Below are 27,356 nucleotides of genomic sequence, written 5' to 3'. Positions count from 1 at the left end.
GCTGGACATCAGAAGGAACTTCTTGGCTGTTCTGAAAGGGTTCTCAAAAAGTGGAACAGGCCACCCAGGGAGATGGTTGAATCCACATGGCCAGAGGTGTTTCAAAGAGGCAGAGCTGTGGTGCTGTGGTTAGCAGCAGCCTTGGCAGAGTTAGAGAATGGGTGGACTCCATCTTAAAGATCTTTTCCAACCAAAATGATTCTATGATTCTAAATCTAAATCCTGTCTGCCAGACATTTTGGGGGGGAAAAGGCAGTGAAACCACAGCCCCTACTTCACTGAGCTTCCAGGTGCCTAAACTCATCCTAAGCAAGCTGAGGAGTGAGGCAGGGCAGCCTCAGGCACCCCTTCACAGAGGGGTGCTTCAAGCAATGCACATATTTGCCTTCAGCTGCTTGCCCTCAGCCCTCCTTACCTTTAACCTCCAGAACAGGGTGTCCATGCCAGCACCAAGATTGACAATCTGGCAGTTGCATTCTGTCTTCTTTAGAAAAGCTTTGATCAGGTAACTGACTCCATGAACACGAGCATAGTAGCCTGCCAACAACAACAGGTTTGGCTTTAAGTGTTATTTTCATGCAATATTTGAGGAATGGAATGGAATGGAATGGAATGGAATGGAATGGAATGGAATGGAATGGAATGGAATGGAATGGAATGGAATGGAATGGAATGGAATGGGTTGGAAAAGACCTTTGAGATCACTGAGTCCAACCTATCACCCAGCACCATCTAATCAACAAGATGGCACCAAGCACCCCATCCAGACTCTCCCTAAACACCTCCAGGGATGGGGACTCCACCACCTCCCTGGGCAGCACATTCCTATGGCCAATCTCTTTCTCTGTATAGAACTTCTTCCTAACATCCAGCCTAAACCTCCCCTAGCACAGCTTGAGACTGTGTCCTCTTGTTCTGGTGCTGCTTGCCTGGGAGAAGAGACCAACCCCACCTGGCTACAACTTCCCTTCAGGTAGTTGTAGGCAGAAGGAAGGTCTCCCCTGAGCCTCCTCCAGGCTAAGCAACCCCAGCTCCCTCAGCCTCTCCTCACAGGGCTGTGCTCCAGACCCCTCCCCAGCTTTCTTGCCCTTCTCTGGACACCTTCCAGCAGCTCAACATCTTTCCTAACCTGAGGGGCCCAGAGCTGGACACAGGACTCAAGGTGTGGCCCCACCAGTGCTGAGCACAGGGGCAGAATGACTTCCCTGTTCCTGCTGGCCACACTGTTCCTGACACAGGCCAAGATGCCACTGGCCTTCCTGGCTGCCTGGGCACACTGCTGGCTCATGTTCAGCCTAACACTCAGTAGGATTTTTTTAGGTCACTGGAAAGTCTTTGCCTATTTTCAAAAATGGTGCTTCTTAGGAAGAATCATTTGCTTTTTAAAGGCACCTAAGCATGTATTGGGGGTGGGGGGGAAGCATCCTCAGGAGCAGGTGAGCAAGAGGTATTTCAAGAGGCATGGGTTGGTGGTGATGAGGGTCGTGGTTCAGCGGTGGTAGCTTAGCAGCAGGGGTGGGATTGTGAGCTCTAGGCAAGTGGTTGGACTTGATGAGCCCAAAGGCCTCTTCCATCCTCAACAATTCTACAATTCAAGAGCCAAGGAGAAGACTCCTCCACCCTCAACAAACTTCCCCCTTTACACTGAGCATGAAATGTATTCACCTATAGCCAGTGTGGGGCACTGCTCTGTCTGACTCCACACTGCTGCAGCCCACAGCTAAGATTCTGTCCCAGCAAAAGCAGGACACTAACAAAATGTGATTGAAGAGGACTTCTTGCATAAAGCAAAGTTTTAGCCAAGTTTCACCTCCAGCCAAGCACAATAACTCTAGCTGGGGTGTGTGTGTGTGTGCACACCTCTGCAGAGAGCAGAGCTGCTGTACCCTGCTGTCCTGCAGAGATTTCTTCAAGCACAGACACCACATTCAGCATGCAGGAAGGAAAGGATCAGAGTTTTGATTTACAGAACAGCATGTGAAAGATGAGACACATGATGGAATTACTGCTTTGAAGTAGTCAATAAGATTATTGTGTGGCCAGCAGCTCAAGGGGAGGTTCTCCACCCCCTCTGCTCTGCCCTGGTGAGGCCACAGCTGAAGTATTTGGTCCATTTCTGGGCTCCCCAGTTCAAGGAGCACAGGGACTTGCTGGAGAGTGTACAGCAAAGGGCTACAAAGATGATTAGGGGGACTGGAACATCTCTCTTGTGAAGAAAAGCTGAGGGACTTGAGGCTTTTCAGCCTGGAAAGAGCAGCCCCAGAGGGAATCTGATCTATGCTCAGCAAGAGAGAAAGGCAAGAGGGCAAGAGGCTGGGGCCTGGCCTTGTCAGTGGTGCTCAGTGACACAAGGGGGAGGTTCCATCTCAACAGGAGGAGAAACTTCTTTGGTGTGAAGGTGCTGGAGCCCTGGAGCAGGCTGCCCAGAGAGGTTGTGGAGTGACCTCTGGAGAGCTCCCAACCCCACCTGGCCATTGTGATCCTGGGCAAGCTGCTGTGGGTGCCCTGCTTGAGCAAGGGGCTTGGACTAGATGATCTCCAGAGGTCCCTTCCAACCCCCCCATGCTGGGATTCTGTGAAATCTTCTCCAATTCTTTTATTCCCTTCCTACATTCCACAACACTCAGTGCATGGAAGGCATCAGACACTCTTCAAGACCCATTAAGAACCCTTTTGCACTGCCCTCATTCAGATGCCAACTTGCCTCTGTTAATTTCAGGTGCTTTTCTTTCTTTGGCTTGCCTCACAAAATACTGGATGTAAGGGTCCTTCCAGTAGCCAACACTTACAGCAAACCTGTCCAGCAGAGGGGAAAAAAAAGAAGAGCATTATGATCTAAGGCCACCAAGATTTAGTCCAAAAGCTGCACAGCTGAGAAGGGCTCTCTCTAACCTGCTGCACACATGCAGACGAAGCTTTAAAACCCTTTTGGGTGTGTGGAACTATGTCATTAAAGAAGTTATAACTAGTCCAGTAAAAAAGGTGGCTCTTGCCATATTAAACAAGCCCATTTTTAATGGCCTCTACACTCTTTGATGGATTTCTGAAAGGGAAGACCTTCATCTCAAAGATTTCCTCCTGGAGGACCCAGCAAACAGAAGAATTCTGTCTGAAGCTCCCCAGACAGCCCCAGCAGGCACACCACACATCACCCATGCTGAGAGCTGTTTGCACTCATTCCCAGAGCTCACTTCAACACAGCCAACACAACTTACTAGTTTTACAATGGGTTTCTAAAGGCAAACTCGACCACCCATCAGTTTGCTGCTGCACCACCAACAGGAGGAGAACACAAGGAAGCAACAACTGAAGTAAAACTCACGCCTGTGCACCACAGGGCAATGAAACTCAGCACCCATCCTTTGGAGGAAATCAAGGAAAAGAGCTTCGAATTCTATCGATTTATAATTGTCTTCTTCCTAAGATATCAATTCTTACTGAAGTTTGTGGTCCCACCTATTAGTACAGTTCCAGGGATCACTGCATGCTACCAGCAAACCCCCAGCTGAAAGCTGGGCAGGTACTGAATAGAGAAGCTGGGAAGTTTCTGGCCGGCCTGAGGGCTCAGGCTGCGGGTCCAAATAAAAAGCACTTTCAGACCCAACACCCGCCCTCCCCAAGGGGAACTCTAACCAGGGTTCGAAGTTTATTCTCCCATATTCTCTTCCTGCACAGCTCTGTGTGTTTCCCCGCCCAGCCAGCCTTTCTAGCTCCAGGGCTCAGTACAGGGCAAAAAAGCATCGGCAGCGCCTTTCCGCGGGGCAGCAGCCGAGGGAAGGGGCTCTCTCCCCTCTCCTCCAGCCGAGCTTCCCGGGAGCCGGTCCGTACTTCGCCGCTTCCCCACCCGCCCTGCCTCCCCTCGCCCCAGTCAGCACCGCTCCAGGGCCAGGGCTCGGTGCCGCGGTACGCCGGGAGACATCGGAGGGGCCCGGCCCACCCTACCCTGCCGCTCCCCGCCTCCTCAAAGGCCGCTACCGTTTGCAGACGGACGCGTCCTCGCAGGTACCCCGGACCGCCTCATCCGCCTCATCGAGGTCAGCAGCGGAGATGGGGTCACGGGCGGCAGTCGCCATGGAGGGCGTGAAAGCCGGGCCCGGGAAACCTGCGAGGTTCTGCCGCCCGCCGCTGCCGCCACCGCCGCTGCGGCCCGCCCCCCGCCGCCCCTCATTGGGCAGCCATCGCAGGGCGGCCCGCCGCAGCTCGGCAGCGATTGGTCTACGCCCTCGTCCATTCATAACGTGACCAATGAGAGCGCGTAAGCCGTGCAGCCTCGCCCAGGAAATGCGCCGTGCCGCAAGGGCCGCTGGGAGCTGTAGTCAGGGGGGAACGGTCGGCGATGAGGCCGCGGAGGATTCTGCAGCTTCTCTCACGCACCGAGCCCGGCCTAGCCACCGCTGCTGCAGCAGCAGCGCCCCGTGATCTCGAGATCCACCGCTCCATTGCTGCGGAGAGCAGACATCCAGGCCCTGGGCGGGACATCCGTAGTCCCGGCGGCCCCACCTGTTCCGGGGCCCGGCTGTCGCCGCGGGCACGTGACGGGTGGATGGGGCCGGAAGCGGCTGTGGGTTCCGGTGTGGGCGGGGCGGTGAGGAGGGAGGCGGTGGCGGGAGGCCGGGCCCGGGCGGCAGGCTGGTGGTGGCGGCGGAGCAGCGGGAGCCCGGCGGGAGGCCGGGGGAACGGCCGCCGCCATGAAGAAGCAGTTCAACCGGATGAAGCAGCTGGCCAACCAGACCGTCGGCAGGTGGGTGGCGGGGCCGGGGTCGAGCGGCCTTGCCTGGCCTGGCTGGGCCCCGGTGGGGCTCGGGCGGCGGCTCCGCTCCGCTTTGCCCTGCGAAGCTGGCAGCGGGGACCGGGCGGAGGCCGTCCGCAATCACGGCCGGGCGCTGGGGCAGGGAGCGGGCACGGCGGCCTTGCCCTCGCCTCTCCCGAGCGGGGCCTCCGGGGGAGGAAAGACTTCTGTCAGCTCCGAGAGCGATTGGCGGGACGGACGGAGAGGCGGCGGGGCCGGTGTTGGTCAGAAATTAACAAATAAAAGCAACAAGACGATTCCCGTTCTCGGTTTTGGAGCCGGGAGCGAGCCCTGGGCGGGTGTCGGTCTCGGCCTGCTGTGAAACCCGGTGTGGGCCCGTGGGTCCCCGGCTGATCCGTTCAACAGCCTTGGGCTTCTGCAGCGAATTCAGCAGAGCCCCGGGGGCTGCTGGTGGAGGGAGCGTCTCTGCAACCCCTCTCCGCAGCGCCGGGGACGCTGCTCTGTGTTGGAGGTGTGTGTCGCGATGAAGGCGCAGGGTCAGACAGCGGGGTCCCCAGGGGCTGTGGGATGCCGCTCAGCTGGGCACTGTCTCGTCGGAGGGTCGCCTTGCGCGTCCCCCGCCCCGAGCCCCGCAGAGCTATTTGCATTGTGCGCTTCCTCTCTAGCGTTTGGGGACTTTCGTTTCTTTTCTAACTCTTCTGAGCTGCTTGATCGGTTTCTCCCTCTTTTTCTCACTTTAAATGACTTAAGAGAGCGTGTCCCCTGTGATAAGGAGGTGGTGGAGTCACCGTCCCTGGAGGTGCTCAAGAGGGGATTGGACGTGGCACTTGGTGCCATGGTTTAGTAGCCATGAGGGGTTGGGTGACAGGTTGGACTTGATGATCTCTGAGGTCTCTTCCAACCTTATTGATTCTGTGATTCTATGGCAATGTTTAGCAGCATAGCAGAAGCTTTGCAGTTGTGATTGCCTCCAATTTCCATAGGTTTTTAAAGTTCTTTAGCTTGATTTTTTTTTTTTTGTGGGAAGAAAGCAGTACCCAGTCAGGGGAGTCCCTGCCTGCAGCTCCTCTGTGCTAAACATGCAAATGCCTCTTTACTGCCTTTCTGCTATTCTGTTTCCCCTCCCCCTCCCCCCACAGAATCTCCTCTCGGTGAAAAGCTGATCTGAAAGTATGTGCTCATGCTGAAAGGATGAGCTTTCCTGTCAGCTGAAGTCAGAGCTTCATGCTCTCCACTTCAAGAACTCGCTTAACCCACTGCCTCTTTTCTTGGGGCTTACCCCAAGAGCAGGCCAAGCGTGGCAGCTCCTGATGGTTAAGTAGGTTTTTAATGGGGTGCTTGTGTTGCTGTAAAGGAGAAGTAACTTCCAAACCAATCCTGGGTCCTTTCATTCCCATTTCATATAAATGAAAGTTGGTTTTTCGTGTTGCTGGGGTAATTGTTGGCATATACCTCTTCATTTTTGTTTGCATGCATTGAGCCTGCAGCTCCCAAATCCCAAGTGGAATTTCAAGTAAATCTGTGTTGTACTGAGCAGGATAAACATCCTGGGCTGCTTTCTGCTTCGAAGGGGGAAACAGGAATTAAAGCTGGAGAGCTGTTTGTAGTGGCGTGTGGGCTGGGAGGTTGGGGCTGACCTTTGGCTAAGTGCAGCTGAAGCCTGGTTGGAAGCTTGTGGCCCTCGGTCGTTTCACAGCTGGAGTTCCCGGGGTGTGGTTGTCTGGGCCTCCAGCATTGCTCATGCTTCTTCCCCAGGTGCTTGTCTGGTGCCCTCAGCCTGGGTCTGGAGCAGTGAGGTTTCCTAGTTCATCAGAATACAGACAAGTGCCTGTAATTGTTTCACTTTATTGCTGCTTTCTCCCTCCCTCCCTTCCTTGCTCTTTCTTCTCCCTCCAACCTCCTTCCCATAAAGCCCCTGATTTTTATGGTTAATATTTTAATCTAATTACTGCAAGACCAGCACAGAGAGAAAATGGAGATGCTTGAATTAATCTGGAAAGCCCAAGTTAAGCTGAAGCAACATAAACTGATTCTGGACCTTTTGGTTGGTTGGCTATTTTTAACTGACCTGAGGAGCTCTTGTGAGACCTCAGCAATGTTATAGCTAAAGAGGTGAATGGTTAGGACCCAGCCAGGGCCCCTGGCAATTCCCCTCCCTTCACAGAGAGGGGACACATGGGCAGGGACACCTCCTACTAAACCAGACTACTCAAGGTCCCATCCAACCTGACTTTGAACAATCCCAAGCTTGGAGCCTCCAAACTTCTCTGGGCAACCAGTTCTAGTGTCTCATCACCCTCACAGGGGAGAGTTTCATCCTAATGTCCAGTCTCAACCCAGCTTCTTCCTGTATGAAGCCATTAACCCTTGCCCTGTCAAAAGTCTTTGTCAAAAGTCCCTCTCCAGCTCTCCTGGAGCCCCCTTCAAATCCTGGAAGACTGCTCTGAGGTCTTCCCAGAGCCTTCTCTCCTCCAGCTCTCTCAGCCTGTTTTCCTAGCAGAGGTGTTCCAGCCCTTGGATCATCTTTATGAGCTGCCTTGCTTACATCAGCTTCCAAAGGTTGGCATCCTCACCTTCCTTCAAGCAGGGGAATGGCATTTCTGGGCAGCCTGTGAGTCTGCAGGGGCAGTGTTCTAGAGAATGATGACATGTGTGTAGGAAACTAATTAAAGAGGGGATTAGCTGAGTGGAACAGGATGCCACAGTAATTAACAGATGAGTTAAATATTTTGCAGCAATTATCCTATGGATGTTGTCAGATGCCTTCAACCAGACAAGTGTTCAGTCTGTCCCTGAGTGTTTCTTGTGTGCTTGACAGATTTGTTGGAAGTGGAGCAGGTCTCCAAGGATTTCTGCTGAGGCAAACAAAGCTCTGCTCAACCCTTAAAATATCAATTACTTGTCTACATAAATCTGGAGAAAAGGAGGAAGTGAACCAGTATCTTTTGCCTTTTATTGAGGGCTGACTGTTCAAGCACTGCTCCCTCTGGTTTTGCTGGCTGGTGTCAGTGCCTGAGCCAGCCTCTCCTTGGGAGGCAGCATCAGAGCTCTCTCAGGGCAGTCAGAGCTTGAGGACTGAGCTGCAAGTCTCAGCCTGGGGTGGTTCTCCTGTCCTGGTGAAGGGTCTCACAGCTGGTCAGAGGTAATTCTGCAGAGGCAGGGCTCACCAGGAAATCCTGAGCTCCACATGAGCTGAATTAATGCAGCAAAATAAACTGATGCCTTGACCATGACATACACAGCTAATCACACACAATAACCACCTCAGGTCTGACTTGAGTTGGAGCCACATCCAAACTGTAGCAGGAATCACTGGAGATGGCCTGAACCTTTTAGCTAGGATTGAAAAAATTAAGAGGAAGGGAGGAGCGGAGAAGACATGAACCTGCATTCTGAACTTGATGGCTTTCAGGTGGCCTGTGCTTCACTGGAGGCCAGCTGTGGAGGTTGCTTTTAGTGGAAATGAGCTGTTGATTCCCCTATGTCTTCATTCATTTGGAGGAGCAGAGCTCACCCCCACCCAGAACAGCTCTGTTCCACACGTGAGATGTGTGTGCTGCATCTGGGTACAGAGCCTTGTGAAATGGGAGGCATGGAACTGTAGAATGGGTTGGGTTGGAAGGGACCTCCAAAGCTCCTCCAGTCCAACCCCCTGCAGTCAGCAGGGACATCCTCTGCTAGAGCAGGTTGCTCAGAACCTTGTCCAGCTTCACCTTGAAGATCTCCAGGGCTGGGGCCTCAACTATCTCCCTGGGTAACCTGTTGCAGTGTTCCAGCACCCTCATGGTGCAGAACTTGTTCCTTACATCCAATCTAAATCTGCTCTGCTCTCATATCAAACCACTGCCTCTCATCCTTTCACTGCAGGCCTTTGCAAACAGTCCCTCTGCAGCCTTCTTGCAGCCCCCTTCAGGTACTGCCAGGCTGCTCTAAGGTCTGCCTGGAGCCTTCTCTTCTCCAGGCTGCACAACCCCAGCTCCCTCAGCCTGTCCTCATAGCAGAGGTGCTCCAGCCCCTTGATCATCTTTGTGGCCTCCCCTGGACCCTCTCCATCAGTATCACAGTATCACAGTAACTAAGGTTGGAAGAGACCCCAAGGATCATCAAGTCCAACCTGTTCCAACAGACCTCACAACTAGACCATGGCACCAAGTGCCACGTCCAATCTCCCCCTGAACACCTCCAGGGACAGTGACTCCACCACCTCCCTGGGCAGCACATTCCAATGACGAATGACTCGCTCAGTGAAGAATTTTTTCCTCACCTCGAGTCTAAACCTCCCCTGGCACAGCTTGAGACTGTGTCCCCTTGTTCTGGTGCTGGTTGCCTGGGAGAAGAGACCACCCCCCTCCTGTCTACAACCACCTTTCAGGTAGTTGTAGAGGGCAATGAGGTCACCTCTGATCCTTCTCTTCTCCAGGCTAAACAATCCCAGCTCCCTCAGCCTCTCCTCATAGGGCTTGTGCTCAAGGCCTCTCACCAGGTCCATGCCATTCCTGTGCTGAAGGTTCCAGAGCTGGATGGAGCACTGCAGGTGAGATCTGCCCAGAGCAGAGGGGCAGAATCCCCTCTCTCCATCTGCTGGCCATGCTGCTTTTGATGCAGCCCAGGCTGCCATTTGCCTTCTGGGTTGCCAGTGCCCCTTGCTGGCTCGTGTCCAGCCTCTCACCCACCAGCACTCCCAAGTCCTTTTCTGCAGGTCTGCTCTCAATCTCATCACTCCCAGCCAATATTGATGTTGAGGGTTGCCCCAACCTAGGTGCAGGACCTTGCACTTTGCCTTATTGAACCTTGTGAGACTCTCCTTAGCCTACCTCTCCCAGCAGCCCAGGTCCCCCTTGCCAGCATCCATTCCCTCCTTCAGTTTTATCAATCTCACCACCCAGCTTGATGTCACCTGCAGACTTGCAAATGTTTTAGTAGGTGCTGGCTGATGGATTTGAGGAGGTGAGGAGCTCCCTTCCCCTGTGCGTGTACCTGGGGCTGCTCCTGAAGCAGATCCTTGTTCCAGCAGAGCAGCTGTGTGTTAGGCTCAGAAATTCAAAGGTTTGTTGTGTGTGATGGCAACAAGGTAATTCCTCAGCTGAGTGCTCATCTCCCAGCCTTTGTAAAGCACAAAGGGAGACAGATTGGGAGGAGAAGCTGGGGCAGTGCTCTGCTGTAGAGCTGCAGTCATCCCTAATGAAAATGACCCTTCGGAGGTATGGGCATTAAAGGCTTTCAGATGCTCCACTAATAAGCACTTGGAAGTACACAGCTGAGTAATTCATGTGAGGAATGAGCCCGCAGAGGAGCTGGGATCAGGCTGTTTACAGAACAGCAGGCAGGTAATTAATGAGACTCGTTATTATCCAACAGTTCTACACCAGCAGGCTTCTGGGGACAGGGCTAGGAGCTGCTCCCAGCCTGTTGTTCTTTCATCTTTTAGGGACAATCAGCAAGGGACCATACAGGTTAAGAATAATTCCAGCCAACTGCTCTGGAAGGCTTGGGTCTGGTGAAGGCCTGGAAGATCAAGATGGATAACTGGGTGGATCTCCTTTCTGTCTGTGCTAGCAGAGATACTCTATCTGCCCTTGGGCTGTGGCAGTAATTTAAACCAGGGACAGGCAGAGCTGAGTAATTAGAAATCTGCTAGAGACCACAAACCACTTTAGAGCCTTGTTTTTTAAAGCAGGGAGCTAACTTCATGTAGCTTCTTCACTAGTTCTCTGTGTTGAAATGCAAATTCTTGTACACACAGAGGATTTTCTAGGCCCTGTCCATGACTCTGACTCCACAGGAGTGGTTGAATCTGGCTTTTAATAGCTGCTGCCCTGCATGGAAGCTACTCTGCTGAACTATATTTAGGATTCCTTGAGCCACTTGGCAGGCTGCAAGTTGTGAGTGAGAATTGGTGTTGTGGTAAGAGAATTCAGAGCATCATAGAATGGGTTGGGTTGGAAAGGGACCTCCAAAGGGCATCCAGTCCAACCCCCCTGCAGGCAGCAGGGACATCCTCCCCTAGAGCAGGTTGCTCAGAGCTTTGTCAAGCCTTGAAGATCTCCAGGGAAGGGGCCTCAGTGCCCTCCCTGGGCAACCTGTTGCAGTGTTCCAGCACCCTCATGGTGCAGAATTTGTTCCTCACATCCAATCTCAATCTGTTCTTCTCTCATTTCAAGCCATTGCCCCTCCTGCTGTCCCTGCAGGCCTTTGCAAACAGTCCCTCTGCAGCCTTCTCCTAGCCCCCTTCAGGTCCTGGCAGGCTGCTCTAAGGTCTGCCTGGAGTCGTCTCCAGGCTGAACAACCCCAGCTCCTTCAGCCTGTCTTCATAGCAGAGGTGCTTCAGCCTTGGAGCATCCTTCTGCCCCTCCTCTGGACTTGCTGCAAGAGCTCTGTGCCCTTCCTATGCCAGGGCCACCGGAGCTGGAGGCAGTGTTGGAGGTGGGGTCTCCCCAGCGCGGCGGCAGAGTCTGCTCCGCTTGGTCTCTAGGTTGCTGTTTGTCTGCGGCTGAGTGCTCATGAAAAGCAAAGCAGAATCAGCTGCCAGTGTTTATAAATGGTTATCTGAAACATTTCCTGTTTACCTCCTAATGAAGTTGGAGGGCTCTTTAATTAGGGAATTGCTGTGGATCTTTCTGGATGCAGATGAATTCGATGGCAGGTTGGGAAAGCCTAAGCAGACTGAATTGGGAAGAGCTCTGTTTGCCTGGGCAGGCTTTGGGGCTCCGTGGAGCTGTCAGGGACGGAGGGAAATCAAATGCCTGCGAGTCCTGGGATGCTGCTGGCTGGGGGAAGGAGTTATCCAAACATCTGTGTCAGGAGCTTGGCACAGGAGCTTTGTATTGACTGGAGCTGGCATCTGCAGCAGCCTAAACTGGTCATTAACTCCTGGCCACCTCGGCGCTGCTGGATGGGCGGCGAAGAAGTGCAGAATGCTCCAAGAAGGACAATGAGAGGCTGCAGTGGGGCCAGAGAAGGGCAGCAAAGCTGGTGAAGGGTCTGGAGAACAGGGCTGGTGAGGAGAAGCTGAGGGAACTGGGGGTGTTCAGCCTGGAGGCTGGTGAGGGGAGACCTTCCGGCTCTCTACAAGTCCCTGAAAGGAGGATGGATTCAGATGGAGTTGGTCTCTTCTTCAAAGGAACAAGTGATAGGACAAGAAGAAATGGTCTCAAGTTGCCCCAGGGGTGGTTTAGGTTGGACATGAGGTACAATTTCTTCACTGAAAGAGTTGCTAAGGCCTGGCCCAGGCTGCCCAAGGCAGTGGTGGAGATCCCATCCCTGGAGGGGTTTCAAAGCCATGGAGATGTAGTGCTGAGGGCCATGGTTTCATGGTGACCTGGCAGTGCTGGGTAAGGGTTGGACTCCAGGGTTTTATAGGTGTTTTCCACCCTTTATGACTCTTCTCCATGGTTCCATGCAGTGTTTTTTCCAAGATCCAAGCAAACAAAGAGCCAGCAGGCACCCCTTTGACACTGCCTCTCAGCTTCAGCAGCATCAGCAAAGGCTCTGGGCTCTGCACATCTCTTTCCTGTGCCTTTTGGGGAAGGCTGACACAGTGCAGGGCCTTCTGCAGCTTGGGGATCTGATTGGTTTTGTGGCCTCCTCTGGCCCCTGTCCAGCAGGACCTCAGAGCTGGCCCCAGCACTGCAAGGGGGGGTCTCAGCAGAGGGGCAGAATCCCCTCCCTGCCCATGCTGCTGGGGGTCAGCCCAGGACAGGGCCAGCCCTGGGCTGACAGCACTCAGTGCTAGCTCATGCACCAATTTGAACTCCCCAGCACCCCTAAGCCCTTCAAGAAGATGATTTTGTGTTTGTTTAATGTCCAAGTTGTTAAAAAACCCCTTAAGATTAGCAAGTTTGCAGAGCTTGCATCGTGGTTTCAATGAGAAGTAAGCAGTTGCTGGAGGTGTGCATTGCTGTGCTCACATGGCAGTATGATGCTCTCTAGAAAGCCAGCTGCTAGAGCAAGGTGCAGTGGTGCTCCTGTGAGGGCTGCAACAGCTTGGGAATTGATGAGTAAGTATTTGCTCAGCCCTCAGCTTCAAGAGCCTCATTGCTTGTGATCTGATTCCAGACCACATGAAAACCTGGGAACGACGTGGCTTGGCCTTGCCTGCCTTGCCCAGTGGCCACAAGCAGATGACATGGGAGGGGTGGGAGGCTCAGATGTCCTGTGGTGTTTCCCACACATGTCCTCATGGCCACCAGCAGTGTCTGTCTCAGGAGTTTCCCAAGCCAGAAGTGATTCTCCATGTCAGTGTCTGACAGCACCACCCTGTGCTGATTCACAGGTTGCATCAGGTTGGAAGGGACCCTCAAAGGTCGCTTTGTCCACACCCCTGCAGTCAGCAGGGTCACCTCCAGCTAGTTAGCAGAGCTCCACTGAAACAGCTGCACCACACAGAACCCCAGAATGCCAGGTTGGAAGGGACCCCAAGGATCCTCTGGTCCAACCTTTCTAGGTGATGGTGGAGCTGAAATGAGCTGGCCCAGCACCCTGTCAAGTTGAGTCTTCAAACTGACCAACGTAAGACTCCACTGCTTCCCCTGGGAGATGATTCCAATGCCCAACTCTTCTCATGGGGAAACATTTTCTTCTGGAGTCCACTCGGAATCTCCCCAGCAGTAACTTGTCCCCATCACCCCTTGTCTTTTCCATCTGAAGAGATCCATCAGCAATGTGCTCTTGTGGCCAAGAAGGCCAATGGCAGCCTGGGGTGGATTAGAAGGGCTGTGGTGAGTAGGGCAGGAGAGGGTCTCCTGCAGCTCTACTCTGCCTTGGTGAGGCCACATCTGGAATATTGTGTCCACTTCTGGGCACCTCAGTTCAGGAAGGATCTCAGGGAACTGCTTGAGAGAGTCCAGCACAGAGCCACAGAGATGCTGAAGGCAGTGGAACATCTCCCTTGTGAGGACATTCTGAGGGAGCTGGGGCTCTTTAGCTTGGAGCAGAGGAGCCTGAGGGGTGTCCTCACTCATGGGTATAAAGATGTGCAGGGCAGTGTTGGGAGGATGGAGCCAGGCTCTGCTCAGTGATGTGCAGTGACAGGACAAGGGTCAATGGGTGCAGGCTGGAGCAGAGGAGGTTCCTTCCATGTGAACAGAAGCAAAAGGCTTCTCATTGTGAGGGTGCTGGAGCCCTGGAGCAGGCTGCCCAGAGAGGTTGTGGAGTCTCCTTCTGTGGACACTTTCCAAACCCACCTGGATGTATCCTGTGTGACCTGCCCTGGGTGATGCTGCTGGGGCAGGGGGGGTTGGACTGGATGATCTCTGGTGGTCCCTTCCCACCCCTTCTGCTCTGTGATTCTGTGATTTTCCTGAGCAGTGGGTGAAGAAGCTTCAGTCTTCTTGCTTCCCTTGGTGCATGCAGAAGATGCTTTTCAAACTCCTCTCCACACACTGGATGTGGAGAAGGACTTGGCTTTAGTTGTGCTGAAATGTTGGTGACTTGAGGACACCTTCACAAATGTGCTCTCCAGTAGAGAACCAGCTGAAGCCTGTTGGTCAGAAGAAACAAGGGATTGTAGAACTGGGCAGTAGGACTTGTGTGCCAGCTGCTGAGTGGGCAGAGCATGAAATACTTGGGATGTTTTGTTGCAGGAAGAGAAACTAAAAGATCCCAAAGTCAGGGAACTGGGAGATATCCATTAAGCCTCTTGCATTGGTGTCCTTGTCTCCTCTGGCTTTGTTCATCATGCTGTTGCTGCTCAAACAGGTCAGGAGAGTGATAAAATACTCAGCATAGACAGACACAGAGCAGAGGAGCTGCTGGAGCAGCTTCAGCTGCTTGTTTTGTTGGGGAGGGTCAGGACTGTGCAGCTGGGCCTGGGGGAGCAGCTGCCTCAGGAGAGCACAAGCCTTAAGATCATAAAATCACAGAATGGCTTGGCTTGGAAGGGACCTCAAAGACCACCCAGTTCCAACCTCCTGCCCAGGTTGCTCAAGGCCTCATACAGCCTGGCCCTGAACACCCTCAGGGAGGGACCATCCACAGCCTCCCTGGGGAACCTGCTCCAATGTCTCCCCAGCCTCACTGCAAAGAATTTCTTCCTAATCTCCAGTCTCAATCTGCCCTTCTCAAGCTTCAGTGATAAATCAAGTGTCACTTTTCTGTGCAGAGGTTTCTCAGGTGGCTTCACAAGGTTTTAAAGTGTCTGGGGCAGCCAGAGTGATTGTGCCAGACCTGACACACTGTGCTTGTCGCAGCAGGTAGCTGGAGCCAGACCTGTGAAACACCACAGGGAAGCAGAGTGGGAAAGGAGATACTGCCCTGGGCTGCTTGGTTCATCCAGGAGGGTTTGGTATCTGAACAGTGAAGGTAAAAATATCCTTGGGTGTGCTGTAGTGACAGCTGCACACCAACACCCTGGAGATGGAGCCCAGCTCTCCTGATACTTACTGCTGTGAACAGAGTAACCACAGAATCATAGACTGACTTGGGTTGAAAAGGGACTTCCAAAGGACATCCTCCACTCCAGCAGGTTGCTCAGAGCTGCCTTCACGCCTGACCTCAAAGATCTCCAGGGAAGGGGCCTCAGTGCCCTCCCTGGGCAGCCTGTTGCAGTGCTCCAGCACCCTCATGGTGCAGAACTTGTTCCTCACATCCAATCTCAATCTGCTCTGCTCTCATTTCAAACCATTGCCCCTCCTGCTGTCGCTGCAGGCCTTTGCAAACAGTCCCTCTGCAGCCTTCTTGTAGCCCCCAGGTCTGCCTGGAGCCTCCTCCAGGCTGCACAACCCCAGCTCCCTCAGCCTGTCCTCCTAGCAGAGGTGCTCCAACCCCCTGATCATCCTTGTAGCCTCCTCTGGACCCACTCCATCAGGTCCATGTGGTTCCTGTGTTGGTATTAGCCTTCTGGGATTCCTTGGTTCTATCTGGATCTGGTGGTGGGTCTTTAGTGCAAATCATTTTAATACCAGATGATGCCCAGAGTCACAGTCCTAAAATAGTCATGATTCAGTCAGCTGAAATAGGTAGAAGTGATGTAATGAGCTGTTTCAACCTGATGCTGTAATGTGAGACTTGGAATTTCTGAAAGCAAATTATTTCTGAGATAGTTCCATGGTATTTTTAGGTTCTGATAATGGATCTGTGACCAGAACCATTCTTCAGAGGTAATTGTATCAGCAAATGCTGACATGCCAAGCAGGGGATCTTCCTAGGCTGTGGTTAACTGGAAACTGCCTTAATGTGTTAGGAATGTTTCCTAGTGCAGTTCACAGTCTGCAGGGGGAAAGGTTTTTCTCCTGTAAAAGAAGCAGCTCCATATTTGGGGGGGTTTAGGAGAACCTTCAGCCCACTGTGTCAGGTCCTCCAGAAGACAGCAGTGAGCTGTCCCCCCTTTGCCATGGCACAGCTCCATTCTGATAGCTGTGCAAATGGAAGGGAGGGGGGGTGGGATTCAGACCCCAGAGCCTCCCAGCAGCTGGTGGTCACAGCTCAGGTGAGGTTGGTTGATTGTGGTGCTTGATTACCTCCTTTTGCCAGGGCTGCTTCATTGTTACAGGGTGACAAGCCAGCCGTGCCAGCAGGGTTAAATTTGATCCTCGCCGAGCCAGCCAGGTTTGAAGCGGCACTTGCTGTCTAGACAAGACAGAAAGAGGGAACTTTGGAGTATCCTTTTTCTGCTTTGTTGACTGAATTAGAACATTTTGGTTAAAATGTATTCCTTGGCAACTAAATAGCCTTGCCAGCTTGGAGCTTGTGACTGCTGCTCCACTGCTGCTGAAAGCCTGTCAGAAGAGCTCACAGAATGGTGAAGAGTCAACCACCCCCACTGCCAAGGCAGGGTCACCTAGAGAAGGTCACACAGCAGCATGTCCAGATGAGTTTGGAATGTCTCTAGAGATGAGACTCCATCACCCCTCTGGGCAGCCTGCTTCAGGGCTCCATCACCCTTAAATTACAGAAGTTCCTCCTCATCTTCAGGTGGAACCTCTGATCATAGAATCAGTCAGGTTGGAAGCGACCTCAAGGATCATCAAGTCCAACCTGTCACCCAACACCTCATGACTGCTAGACCATGGCACCAAGTGCCACATCCAATCCCCTCTTGAACACCCCCAAGGAAGGTGACTCCACCACCTCCCTGGGCAGCCCATTCCAATAGCCAACAACTCTCTCTGGGAAGAACTTTCTGTTCCACTGTGTGCCCATTGCCCCTTGTCCTGGCACTGGGGGCCACTGACAAAAGCCTGGTTCCATCCTCCTGCCACCCACCCTTGAAGCACTGAGGAGATTCCCCCCCCCAGGCTGCTCTTCTCCAGATGAGGAGGAGTTGTGCATCTTCTGCTTGGCCCATCCTGCTGTCTCAACAGGAAAGGACCTTTCAGAACGACGCCAGCTGGGTGAGGTCACAAGTTCTTCTCCTTAGTGAGGTGGAGCTCTTTTGACCCAGCTTGTTTTCTGGTGGAGTTAATTGCATTGCAAAATGACAGCAACATCCTGGAGTGACTGCAGAGGAGCCAGGGGATCTTGCAAGGAAGAAAAGTGCAGAATCCCTGAATCGGTTTTAGGTGACCTGGTGACCCTTCACCAGCTTTGTTGTCTTTCTCTGGCCCTGCTCCAGCTTCTCAATGTCCTTCTTGGAGTGAGGGGCCCAAAACTGAACCCCAGGACTTGAGGTGTTGCCTTACCCCTGCTCCTGCCCCTGCCCTGCTCCTGCAGGCCACATCAGTGGAGATCCAGGCCAGGATGCTGGTGGCCTTCTTGGACACACCATGGCTCATCTTCAGCTGATGTCAGCAAGCACCCCCAGGTCCTTCTCCACTGGGCAGTTCCAGCCACTTTGCCCCAAGCCTGGAGCAGGCCACACCTTGAGTCCTGTGCCCAGTTCTGGGCCCCTCAGTTTAGGAAAGATGTTGAGGTGCTGGAAGGTGTCCAGAGAAGGGCAACAAAGCTGGGGAGGGGTCTGGAGCACAGCCCTGTGAGGAGAGGCTGAGGGAGCTGGGGTTGCTTAGCCTGGAGAAGAGGAGGCTCAGGGGAGACCTTCTTGCTGTCTACAACTCCCTGAAGGGAGGTTTTAGCCAGGTGGGGGTTGGTCTCTTCTCCCAGGCAAGCAGCACCAGAACAAGAGGACACAGTCTCAAGCTGTGCCAGGGGAGGTTCAGGCTGGGTGTTAGGAAGAAATTCTTCATAGAAAGAGAGATTGGCCATTGGAATGTGCTGCCCAGGGAGGTGGTGGAGTCCCCATCCCAGGAGGTGTTTAGGAAGAGGCTGGATGGGGTGCTTGGTGCCATGGTTTAGTTGATTAGATGGTGCTCGGTGATAGGTTGGACTTGATGATCTCAAAGGTCTTTTCCAACCTGGTTAATTCTATTCTATTGGTGGGGTGCTCGGGACCCAAGTACAAGACTCAGCCCTTGGCTTTGTTAGGTCTTAATTATCAGGCAATCCATAGGAAACGTTGCCCCTGCCCGGGTAAAAGTTGTGCTTTCTGTGTGACCCAAGACAGCGAAGGTTTTCACCAGACACAGGCAGGCTGGAGGCTTGCAGCTCCTGCCTGCAGCTGACCCATTCCCGCTCTGCCTCGCCGTAAGCCGATTTCCCACGCGGCTTAAGTGTCCTGAGCGCTGGGGTTTGGGCTAGGAACAGCAGGCTCCGGTAATCCTGCTTTGGTAGCAGCAGCTGCGAGAGCCTGGTGAAGCGCACTGCGGCTTACTAGAGCCCGCTCGGACCGAGTCGCGGGCTCCTCTCTAGCGGGAGAGCCGAGTGTGCCGCTGGGGCGGCGGGCAGCGGGGTGCGCAGCCCCGGGCAGGGCAGCGGCGGCGCAGGGCGGCAGCGGGGTGCGCAGCCCCGGGCAGGGCAGCGGCGGCGCAGGGCTGCAGCGGGGTGCGCAGCCCCGGGCAGGGCAGCGGCGGCGCAGAGCGGCAGCGGGGTGCGCAGTCCCGGGCAGGGCAGCGGCGGCGCAGAGCGGCAGCGGGGTGCGCAGTCCCGGGCAGGGCAGCGGCGGCGCAGAGCGGCAGCGGGGTGCGCAGCCCCGGGCAGGGCAGCGGCGGCGCAGGGCAGCGGGGTGCGCAGCCCCGGGCAGGGCAGCGGCGCCGAGTGTGCCGCTGGGGCGGTGGGCAGCGGGGTGCGCAGCCCCGGGCAGGGCAGCGGCGACGCAGGGCTGCAGCGGGGTGCGCAGCCCCGGGCAGGGCAGCGGCGGCGCAGGGCTGCGGCTCGCAGGCAGTGCCCTGCTCCTGTGTACCTTGTCTCTAAGCAACGCCCAAACACGGCGCTGTCTGCAGGGCCTCGCAGCCCGGTAATTGGAGTCCTCCTCTCAGTTGCCGGCTCATTGTCTGACCCGGCTGACAAACTCCCTGTCCCCTTGCTGAAACACAATAAAGGCTCCAGCCGTTAATTGTTAATCAGGGGCCGATCAGAAAATCAGTGCAAAGGCTTCACTGGGAAACGGCAGGCACCGAGGATAATCCCTGGGCTGGCACTGGCCTGTTGGGCGTGTTTTGGAGAGCTTCAGGTCCCTGCATTCCATGAAATTAAGGGGAATTAATTCCAGTCAGTCTTAAACATCTCCAGGTCCCTAATTTCCCTTAAAGGGAATTAATTCTGGTCTGTTTTAGGTAGCTTCAGGTCCTTGAATTCCATGAAATTAAAGGGAATTCATTCTGGTCAGTTTTAAACATCTCCAGGTCCCTAATTTCCCTTAAAGGGAATTAATTCTGGTCTGTTTTAGGTAGCTTCAGGTCCTTGAATTCCATGAAATTAAAGGGAATTCATTCTGGTCAGTTTTAAACATCTCCAGGTCCCTAATTTCCCTTAAAGGGAATTAATTCTGGTCAGTTTTAGGTAGCTTCAGGTCCCTGCATTCCATGAAATTAAAGGGAATTAATTCCAGTCAGTCTTAAACATCTCCAGGTCCCTAATTTCCCTTAAATTAAAGGGAATTAATTCCAGTCAGTTTTTGGAGAGCTTCAGGTCCCTGAATTCCATGAGATTAAAGGGGAATTAATTCTGGCCAGTTTTAGGTAGCTTCAGGTCCTTGCATTCCATGAAATTAAAGGGAATTAATTCCAGTCAGTTTTAGGTAGCTTCAGGTCCCTGCATTCCCTTAAATTAAAGGGAATTAATTCTGGTCAGTTTTAGGTAGTTTCAGGTCCCTGCATTCCCTTAAATTAAAGTGGATTCATTCCAGTCAGTTTAAGGTAACTTGAAGTCCCATGAAATTAAAAGCCAAAAAAGAGTTTTCCCTGAGTTATTTCAAAGCTTCCAACTCCTTTTCAACTCCTACTTTCTATTCCTACTTCATTGTTCTGCCTTTTCTGTGTTTCCTCCTTTTGCTTCTTGCCTTGATGCAGTTTGGTTCCTTCTCAGAGGCTGTTTCTCTTGCCAGCTTTGTGAATCCCCCAAACTTAAAATAGGCAACTGTCTGGCCAGTGGATTAAATGGAGGCCAGCATCACTTTTGCTAAAATGTTCATTTCTGGGCTGGAGGTTTTGTGACCCAAGGCAACACGTAGCTGCCACAGCTGCCAAAGTGCCAAGGGGAAAAAAAAAGTCAGAAAGCTGCAGAGAGCTGCCCAGGATTTAGCTTTTTTAGCAGCTGAGTGTATTTTGCTCCTTGCTGTATTTCAGACTCTTCCCCTTCAGACATGTCTGCTCCATCAAAGCTTTGTCTTTGCAAAAGGCACTGCTGCTCCTTGGAGTCTTTCCCAGGGATTGACACTGCAGGACTTCACAAGCCTGGAGTGGCTCAGGTTGGAAGGGGCCTCAGGGATCAGCCACTCTTAACTTCTCCACCATGGGCAGGGACACCTCTCAATTAGACTCAACTGCTCAAGGCTTCGTCAAGCCTGGTCTCAAAGGTCTTTTCCAACCTGGTTAATTCTGTTCTATTCTAAATGTGAAGGAGTTCTCATGCCAGCAGGTGGCTGGGCAAGGGGACTGGCTCTGCTCTGAAGGGAGAAGCTGCCAAACCCATGTGTACAAAACTCATGAGCTGTTTTCTTCCCCAGGACCATCAGCTGTGCTCAGGGTCTTCAAACTGCATCACACCCTGCAGCAGAGCCCTTTCTGCTGCCAAGCCTTGACTCCCCAGCTGCCCTTCCATGAGTTCCCACCCTGTCCTTCTGCTTTCAGGTCTCACCTCAACACTGAGCTTAAACTGACTGGAAGTGGTGTTTCTTCCAGTTGGGCTAGTTCTAGTTGGGTTAGTTCTGGTGAGTCCTTTGAGCTGCTGACTGCTGGAGATGCTTGTGGCAGGCAAAGGGAGATGGCAGAAGCCAAGGGTGGGAGGAGGGAGGGCACAGCAGCTCTTAGCAGCAGCTCTGCCAGCTGTCACCTGAGTGTTGGTGAAATGTTGGCCCCAGGGTGCAGTTTCATGATCAGCTTCAGCTGGTTTGAAGTAGCTGCTGGTGGCTAAAAGGGACAGATTTCCCCTCTCCCTGCCTAGCCCATGCTGCTGCCAGCTCCCCTGCCCACAGGATGCTGCAGCCATGGGGTGGCCCAGGGAGGGCACTGGGACAACTGGAAAGCACTAATTTCTCTACTTGGATGTAATTCCAGTCTGAGTTGCCTGTGGAAGCTACAGGTGCAGGGAAGGGATGTCAGGACCTGCACCTGAAGTTCAGAGAAGGGCACTGCTCCAGACAGGACTCCTAGAAGGTTATAGGGAAGAATCCAACATTTGCTCCTTGTGAGGGGGGGGGTTTGGTGGTGACTCTGGCTGGCGCGAGTTCAGGCTGCTGTGAAGGGACAAAGTGAGCAGCTCTGCAGAGCCAGCCTGGGGAAGGGAGGTGGCCACAGGCTGATTTATTGCTGCTGCTTGGCCCAGGTTAATTTTCAACTAGATCTCCAGCCCTGGTGTGACTCTGGCTGCAAGTGCTGCTTGGGCTGGGAGAATTCCCATCCTGGCATCAGCCAAGTTTGTGTTGGCATGGAGGAGTTGTAAAACTGCACCTGAGAGTAAGGAATGGTGAATTCAGTCATTGCTTGTGTTGCTTCCTGCTCTTGGCCCTGCCATCCAAATTATACCCAGCTAATTTTAGAGGGAGTTACTCTCCATAAGGAAATGCTTGTTGCTTGCTTGGAGAGGGGGATGGACCTTGTGTGAGCAGAGAAGTTTGGGTGTAAATAAGGTGTAGACCTCTGATGGCAGGGGGGGTGGAGCAGGTGATCGCTAAGGTCCTTTCCATCCTAAGCCATTCAGCAGCAAGCGTGCAGATGATACCAGGCTGAGTGGTGAGGTTGAAAAGGCTGAAGGACAGGATGGCATGCAGGGAGACCTGAGCAGGCTGGAGTTCTGGGTCCAGTTCTGAGCTCCCCAGCTCAAGAAGGGCAGGGACTTGCTGGAGAGGGTACAGGAAGGGGCTGCAAAGGTGCTGAGGGGACTGGAACATTTCTGTGAGGAGGAAAGGTTGAGAGAATTTGGGCTGGAAAAGAGCAGCCTGAGGGGGGAATCTCATCAGTGCTGATCAGTACTTCAAGGGTGGGTGGCAGGAGGATGGGACCAGGCTGTGTTCAGTGGTGCCCAGTGCAGGACAAGGGGCAATGGGCACAAACTGAAACATCAGAAGTTCCACTTAAACAGAAGGAGGTAACTTAAGGGTGCTGCAGCCCTGGAGCAGGCTGCCCAGAGAGGTGGTGGTGGAGTCTCCCATCTCTGGAGACACTCCAAACCCACCTGGACATGTTCCTGTGTGGCCTTCTGTAGGTGACCCTGGCTTGGCAGGGGGTTGGACTCTGTCTCCAGAGGTCTCTTCCAGTCCCTAGCATTCTGGGATCCTGTGAGCTGTGCTAAATCCAACCTCCTGCTTTACCCAGAGGGGTTGGGGCTCTGCAGGGCCTCGCTGCAGCGACTGCTCCTCCAGGAGTGGCCCTAAAATAGGATTTGGCTCCAGCCAGGGTTGTTCTAAATGGCTAAATTTACTGCCTGGCCTGGGAGAGAAGCCTGGGATCCATTTCACTTAGGAAGGAATTTCAGCTCCCCTGATGTGAGCAGTTTGTCCTGGGGTTCCCTGCGCTCAGAGCCGCAGCCTGCTTGCTTTCCAAGATGATTATCTCCCTGAAGCTCTGCCTTTAATTAGGGCAGGCAGGCTTCAGGCTTCAGTAGTGGATGGCTGAGATAGAGGACATCAAAGCTGCAGCCTTTAGATTGAGCAACCAAAGTCTGATGGAGAAACCCAACAGAGGAAATTAAGAAGGAGGACGAAAGGAGCAGAAATCTTCATTAAGGGAGGCCTGGATGGTGGTTTTGCAGCTCCTGGCCCTCTGAAGATGCACATCTTGATTAATGACAGGTTTTGATGCCTTGGGGGTGATGCACCATTTTTCAAAGCACTTCTAAAGGATCACCCCAGTGGTGTCAGGGGGTACATGAAGAAGAGTATGACTAGCAAAGCAAGGGAGGTTCTCCTCCTACTCTGCCCTGCTGAAGCCACTGCTGGAGTCCTGGGTCCCATTCTGGGCTCCCCAGCTCAAGAAGGGCAAGGAACTGCTGGAGAGAGTCCAGAGGAGACCGCAAAGATCCTGAGGAGCCTGGAGTATCTCTGTGAGGAGGAAAGGCTGAGAGCCCTGGGGCTGCTGAGCCTGGAGAAGAGCAGCCTGAGAGGGGATCTGATCAATGCTCAGCAAGAGCTAAAGGCTGGAGGGTGGGAGAATAGGGTCAGACCAGGAGGTTGCATCTCAAGAGGAGGAAAAAATTCTTTGGTGTGAGGGTGCTGGAGCTCTGGAGCAGGCTGCCCAGAGAGGTTGTGGGAGTCTCCTCTGGAGAGATTCCAACCCCACCTGGCCATTGTGATCCTGGGCAGGCTTCTGTGGGTGCCCTGCTTGAGCAGGGGGATTGGACTGGGTGATCTCCAGGGGTCCCTTCCAACCCCCCCCATTCTGTGGTTAGAAGCTGCAGGAACTGCATGGGTTAAAATCAGTGACTTGAGCCTCTCCTTGGTATGAAGAGTGGTTCTGCACCGAGGCCCTTCCTTAGGAAATGAGCTGTTGGCTTGTCTCCTCCAAAACAGCAGCCTTTGGGGGTGATTTCTGCTACGGAAGCACCACCAGGCTGACGATGAGAGCCACTTCAGTACTTGTGCAGAAGTTTCTGTCGTTCATTTGGGTGAGAAACAGTCAGCAAGGTTGAAGTCTGCTTGGTGAGTGGTGCCCCATAAATACTAAGGAGGTACTAAAAATGGTGGCTATCACCTGCCAGTCATCCTGAAGTGATTTGTAAGATGTTTAGAAGCTCACAGGCTGTTGGAGCTCCTTTGGCAAACCTCCAGCCGCACCGAGGATCCCTTGCGGTGTGAATGCTGGGGACTCAAACTGGGATTCACTTGGGGCTTGTGTGACATCATGAACTTGGTTTCTGTGGGGAGAAGTTGTACTTGTTCAAACACATTTCTGCTCTGGCTTGTCTTCAAAGTGCTGTGCAGGTGAAACCCAACTCCTACAGCATATCCACAAAGCTGAGAGGATGCCCCAGGCTGCCAGAGGAAGCTAAATAAATCCTTTGGAGTAAAGTGGGTTTGCAAAGTGACCTTTTCTATGGGTGGTCATGAAAGCCACAGTTGGAGGAGCTTTTGCTTTACAGTCACATGCCAGAATCCTTTGATATTTTAAAGATCCTGGGTTCTGAGAAGTGTAGAGAGATGTGGAGCCTGGGTGGGATAGGGGGAGGGGGAAATGTGTGTGGTAAAACCCCTGTTGGAAACTCTAGCTGGCAGGAGAAGGGGCAGGGCAAACCTCATTGTGTTCTTCTCAGCTGGAAATCAAGAGGTTCCCTGCATCAATCGGACAGGCTGAGGGAGCTGGGGGTGTGCAGCCTGGAGAAGAGAAGGCTTCAGGGAGAACTTAGGGCAGCCTGCCAGTACCTGAAGGGGGCTACAAGAAAGCTGCAGAGGGACTGTTTGCAAAGGCCTGCAGGGACAGCAGGAGGGGCAACGGTTTGAAATGAGAGCAGAGCAGATTTAGATTGGATGCTGGGAACAAGTCCTGCACCATGAGGGTGCTGGAACACTGCAACAGGCTGCCCAGGGAGGTGGTTGAGGCCCCATCCCTGGAGGTACTCAAGGTCAGGCTGGACAAGGCTCTGAGCAACCTGCTCTCGTGGGGGATGTTCCTGCTGAGTGCATTGGGCTTGGACTAGATAGATGAGGTCCCTTCCAACCCAAACCATTCTATGATGCTATCACCTTGCTTCCTTGAGGTCAAACCCAAGGAGGATAGTGCCACAAACAGGACGTTCAGGCGCTGCAGCGGTCGGTGAAGTGTCCAGCTACTGGCACCCAGCAGTCGCTTCTCCTGCATCCATACTGAAAAGGCATCACTGAAGTTGTCTCTGGTCTTGTTCAGCTGCTTCAAGCCTTTCTCCTGAATGAAATTTTCCTGTAGGTTTCAAGTTCTTTGCCATGGGTCATGAACAGATTGTGCTGAAGAGGGAAACGTGCTCCTGGAACTCAGCACAATGTCCGAGCTAAGCTGGAAGCCCTGCAACACCTGAAACCATGGAGTCTGTCTTGGTGAATGTTAAAAAACAAACCTTTTAGAGGGGAAATTGTCCTCTAATGCTGGATTCCTTGTTTTGGAACGGAGCTGCTGATTCTTCCATTTTTCCTGGCAGCAAACCCTGCCTATTGTATGTGGAGAGCTGGCAGGATGTGCTGCCAGCCCCGCGCCCGCCGCAGAAGGTGCTCTCAGTGTGAGCTGGCCCGCAGAGCTAAGCTGGGTCCTCCTGCTAACAAACCAACCCTTTGTCAGGGAAGATGGCCCAGCAGGGAAGGCAGAGCTCCCCTTTTGTCTCATGCTTTGGATGGATGTCTCCTCAGTTCCACCGGGCTCTTTCCAGGGCTGAGGAATGCAGAGCTGTGTTGTCACAGAGCGAGCTGCCCTCCACGGCATCACCTCCCTGCAGCCCCACCTCCCATCCTCAGCCTCTGACTCAAGGTTTCTGTTTCCACTTGGCCACTGGCACTGAGTCACTCCTCCTGTTCTCAATGGCCAAGTTTTTATGGCTCTTCGTGGCAGGTTTGCTCTCCTTCCTTGCTAGACTTTCACAGTGGGAATTTCCCCTGGGTTGGTAGCTTTGACCTGTTCTGGGGATCAGCCCCTGGGTTGGAACTGATGCTCTGGTGGTGGCCAGGACCCTGCTGTGAGGCCAGTGTGACCTCACAAAATCTCAGGTTGGAAGGGACCCCCCAAGGACCATCTTGTCCAAGCTTTCTAGGTGATAGTGGAGTTGAAATGAGCTGGCCCAGCACCCCATCAAGCTGAGTCTTCAAACTGCCCAACACAGGGGAGCTCACCGCTTCCTTGGGAGAGGATTCCAATGTTGTTTAGATGAAACTTCATTTTTTTCCCCCTTTCTCTGGTGCTGGTTTAATGGAGCCTCTTGATTTTATCCATGGAAATGTAAATTCTTTCCTCCTGGGAGATAAACACTTTTATCTCAGGAATTCTCATCTGCTCTTCCCAGCTGTACAGAGCAGATTTGTGGCTGGAAGTGTGTGGAGGAGCTGTGGAGTGAAAAAGTGAAGGGATCAGTTTGAAACCTGTGGGGTGAGAGCTGTTCTGCCCCCACCCTGCTTACAGCTGGGCTGGGCTGTGCCAAAGGACCTTCCTGGAGGGAAGGAAGGAGAGAAAATGAACAGTACCAGAAAGCACTTAAGAGAGGGGAGGCCAACTGGGGGCACATGCAGTGCATGTTTAGAATGTCACAGCAAGCTAAAGCATTGTAATTAACATGGCAGCAACTGAAACAATACAGTAAAATATAGCCCTCCCAAATACTCCCAAAGCTCTTGGGTAGGCTGCATCAAAAGCAGCATGGCCAGCAGGTGGAGAGAGGGGATTCTGCCCTTCTGCTCTGGGGAGAGCCCACCTGGCAGTGCTGTATCCAGCCCTGGGGTCCTCAACACAGGAAGGACATAGACCTGATGGAGTGGCTCCAGAGGAGGCCATGAAGATGATCAGGGGGCTGGAGCACCTCTGCTGCGAGGACAGGCTGAGGGAGCTGGGGTTGTGCAGCCTGGAGAAGAGAAGGCTCCAGGCAGACCTTAGGGCAGCCTGGCAGTACCTGAAGGGGGCTGCAAGAAGGCTGCAGAGGGACTGTTTGCAAAGGCCTCGTGGAGCAGAGTAACTTCACCTTCAGTCCTCTGAATCCTTCCATTCCTGGGGGAGCAGCTCTGTTCCTGTTGTTGGTGGCCTGCTGCCAGCAGTGCAGCTCTCTTCCATTGCAGCATGGACAGCCTGTGCTGGGCTCTGGTGCCAAGCCCTCTGCACAGAGTCCAATGTCCCCAGGCTGCTGCTCCTTCCCCTCTCACGTAGAAGGTGTCAAGAGGCTGCAGGCTGGGCAGGTCCCCATTTCCCTGCCACGTGCCACTGGATCCTGGACAGATATCTCGGTCACAAACCAGTAGGTTTGGGGCCCCCAGCATGCAGGAGGGGCTGAGAGAGCACAGCATGCTTTCCTCCTTAGTAATGGCTTGGAGGGACCTCCTTTGGCAACTGGGAAATGAACTGTCTGAACTGTGTTGGGTTTAGCTGCTGGGAAAGTAAACAGCCAGAGCTGCTGCAGCCTGGGCTTCAGAACCTCCCTGTGGGCTGGGCTGCTCTTGTGGCATCTCCGGGGGGAAGCTTGCAGTGGAGGGTCTCCAGGCTGGAGGCCAGCTACCAGCACTGCTGGGCTGGGTAAAGCC

General features: G+C 53.4%; 2 protein-coding genes across 7 annotated transcripts in view; one reads left to right on the top strand and one right to left on the bottom strand.

Moving 5' to 3' along the window:
- Window positions 1–4,406, bottom strand: part of LCMT1 (leucine carboxyl methyltransferase 1) — a 31,558-nt gene extending 27,152 nt beyond the window's left edge. Inside the window, exons 1-3 of one of the 2 annotated variants that reach the window (XM_054180547.1) lie at window positions 4,375–4,406; window positions 2,705–2,796; window positions 416–537 (exon numbers count right to left, since the gene is read on the bottom strand). In XM_054180547.1, coding sequence (XP_054036522.1) covers window positions 416–442 — 27 coding nt within the window. In that variant the 5' untranslated portion in view covers window positions 443–537; window positions 2,705–2,796; window positions 4,375–4,406. Of the gene's footprint in view, window positions 1–415; window positions 538–2,704; window positions 2,797–3,975; window positions 4,142–4,374 lie in introns of those variants that run through there. The other variant, XM_054180546.1, reaches the window with a different exon arrangement.
- A 186-nt stretch (window positions 4,407–4,592) lies between these two features.
- Window positions 4,593–27,356, top strand: part of ARHGAP17 (Rho GTPase activating protein 17) — a 63,206-nt gene continuing 40,442 nt past the window's right edge. For all 5 annotated transcript variants that reach the window (XM_054180543.1, XM_054180542.1, XM_054180540.1 and 2 more), the window contains exon 1: window positions 4,593–4,741. In XM_054180543.1, the coding sequence (XP_054036518.1) occupies window positions 4,689–4,741 (53 nt within the window). In that variant the 5' untranslated portion in view covers window positions 4,593–4,688. The remainder of the gene's footprint in view (window positions 4,742–27,356) is intronic.

This window comes from Dryobates pubescens, chromosome 4 (assembly GCF_014839835.1).
Source record: "Dryobates pubescens isolate bDryPub1 chromosome 4, bDryPub1.pri, whole genome shotgun sequence".
In the NCBI taxonomy this organism is placed as follows: Eukaryota; Metazoa; Chordata; class Aves; order Piciformes; family Picidae; genus Dryobates; species Dryobates pubescens.
This window is presented reverse-complemented; position numbering and strand designations above follow the sequence as displayed.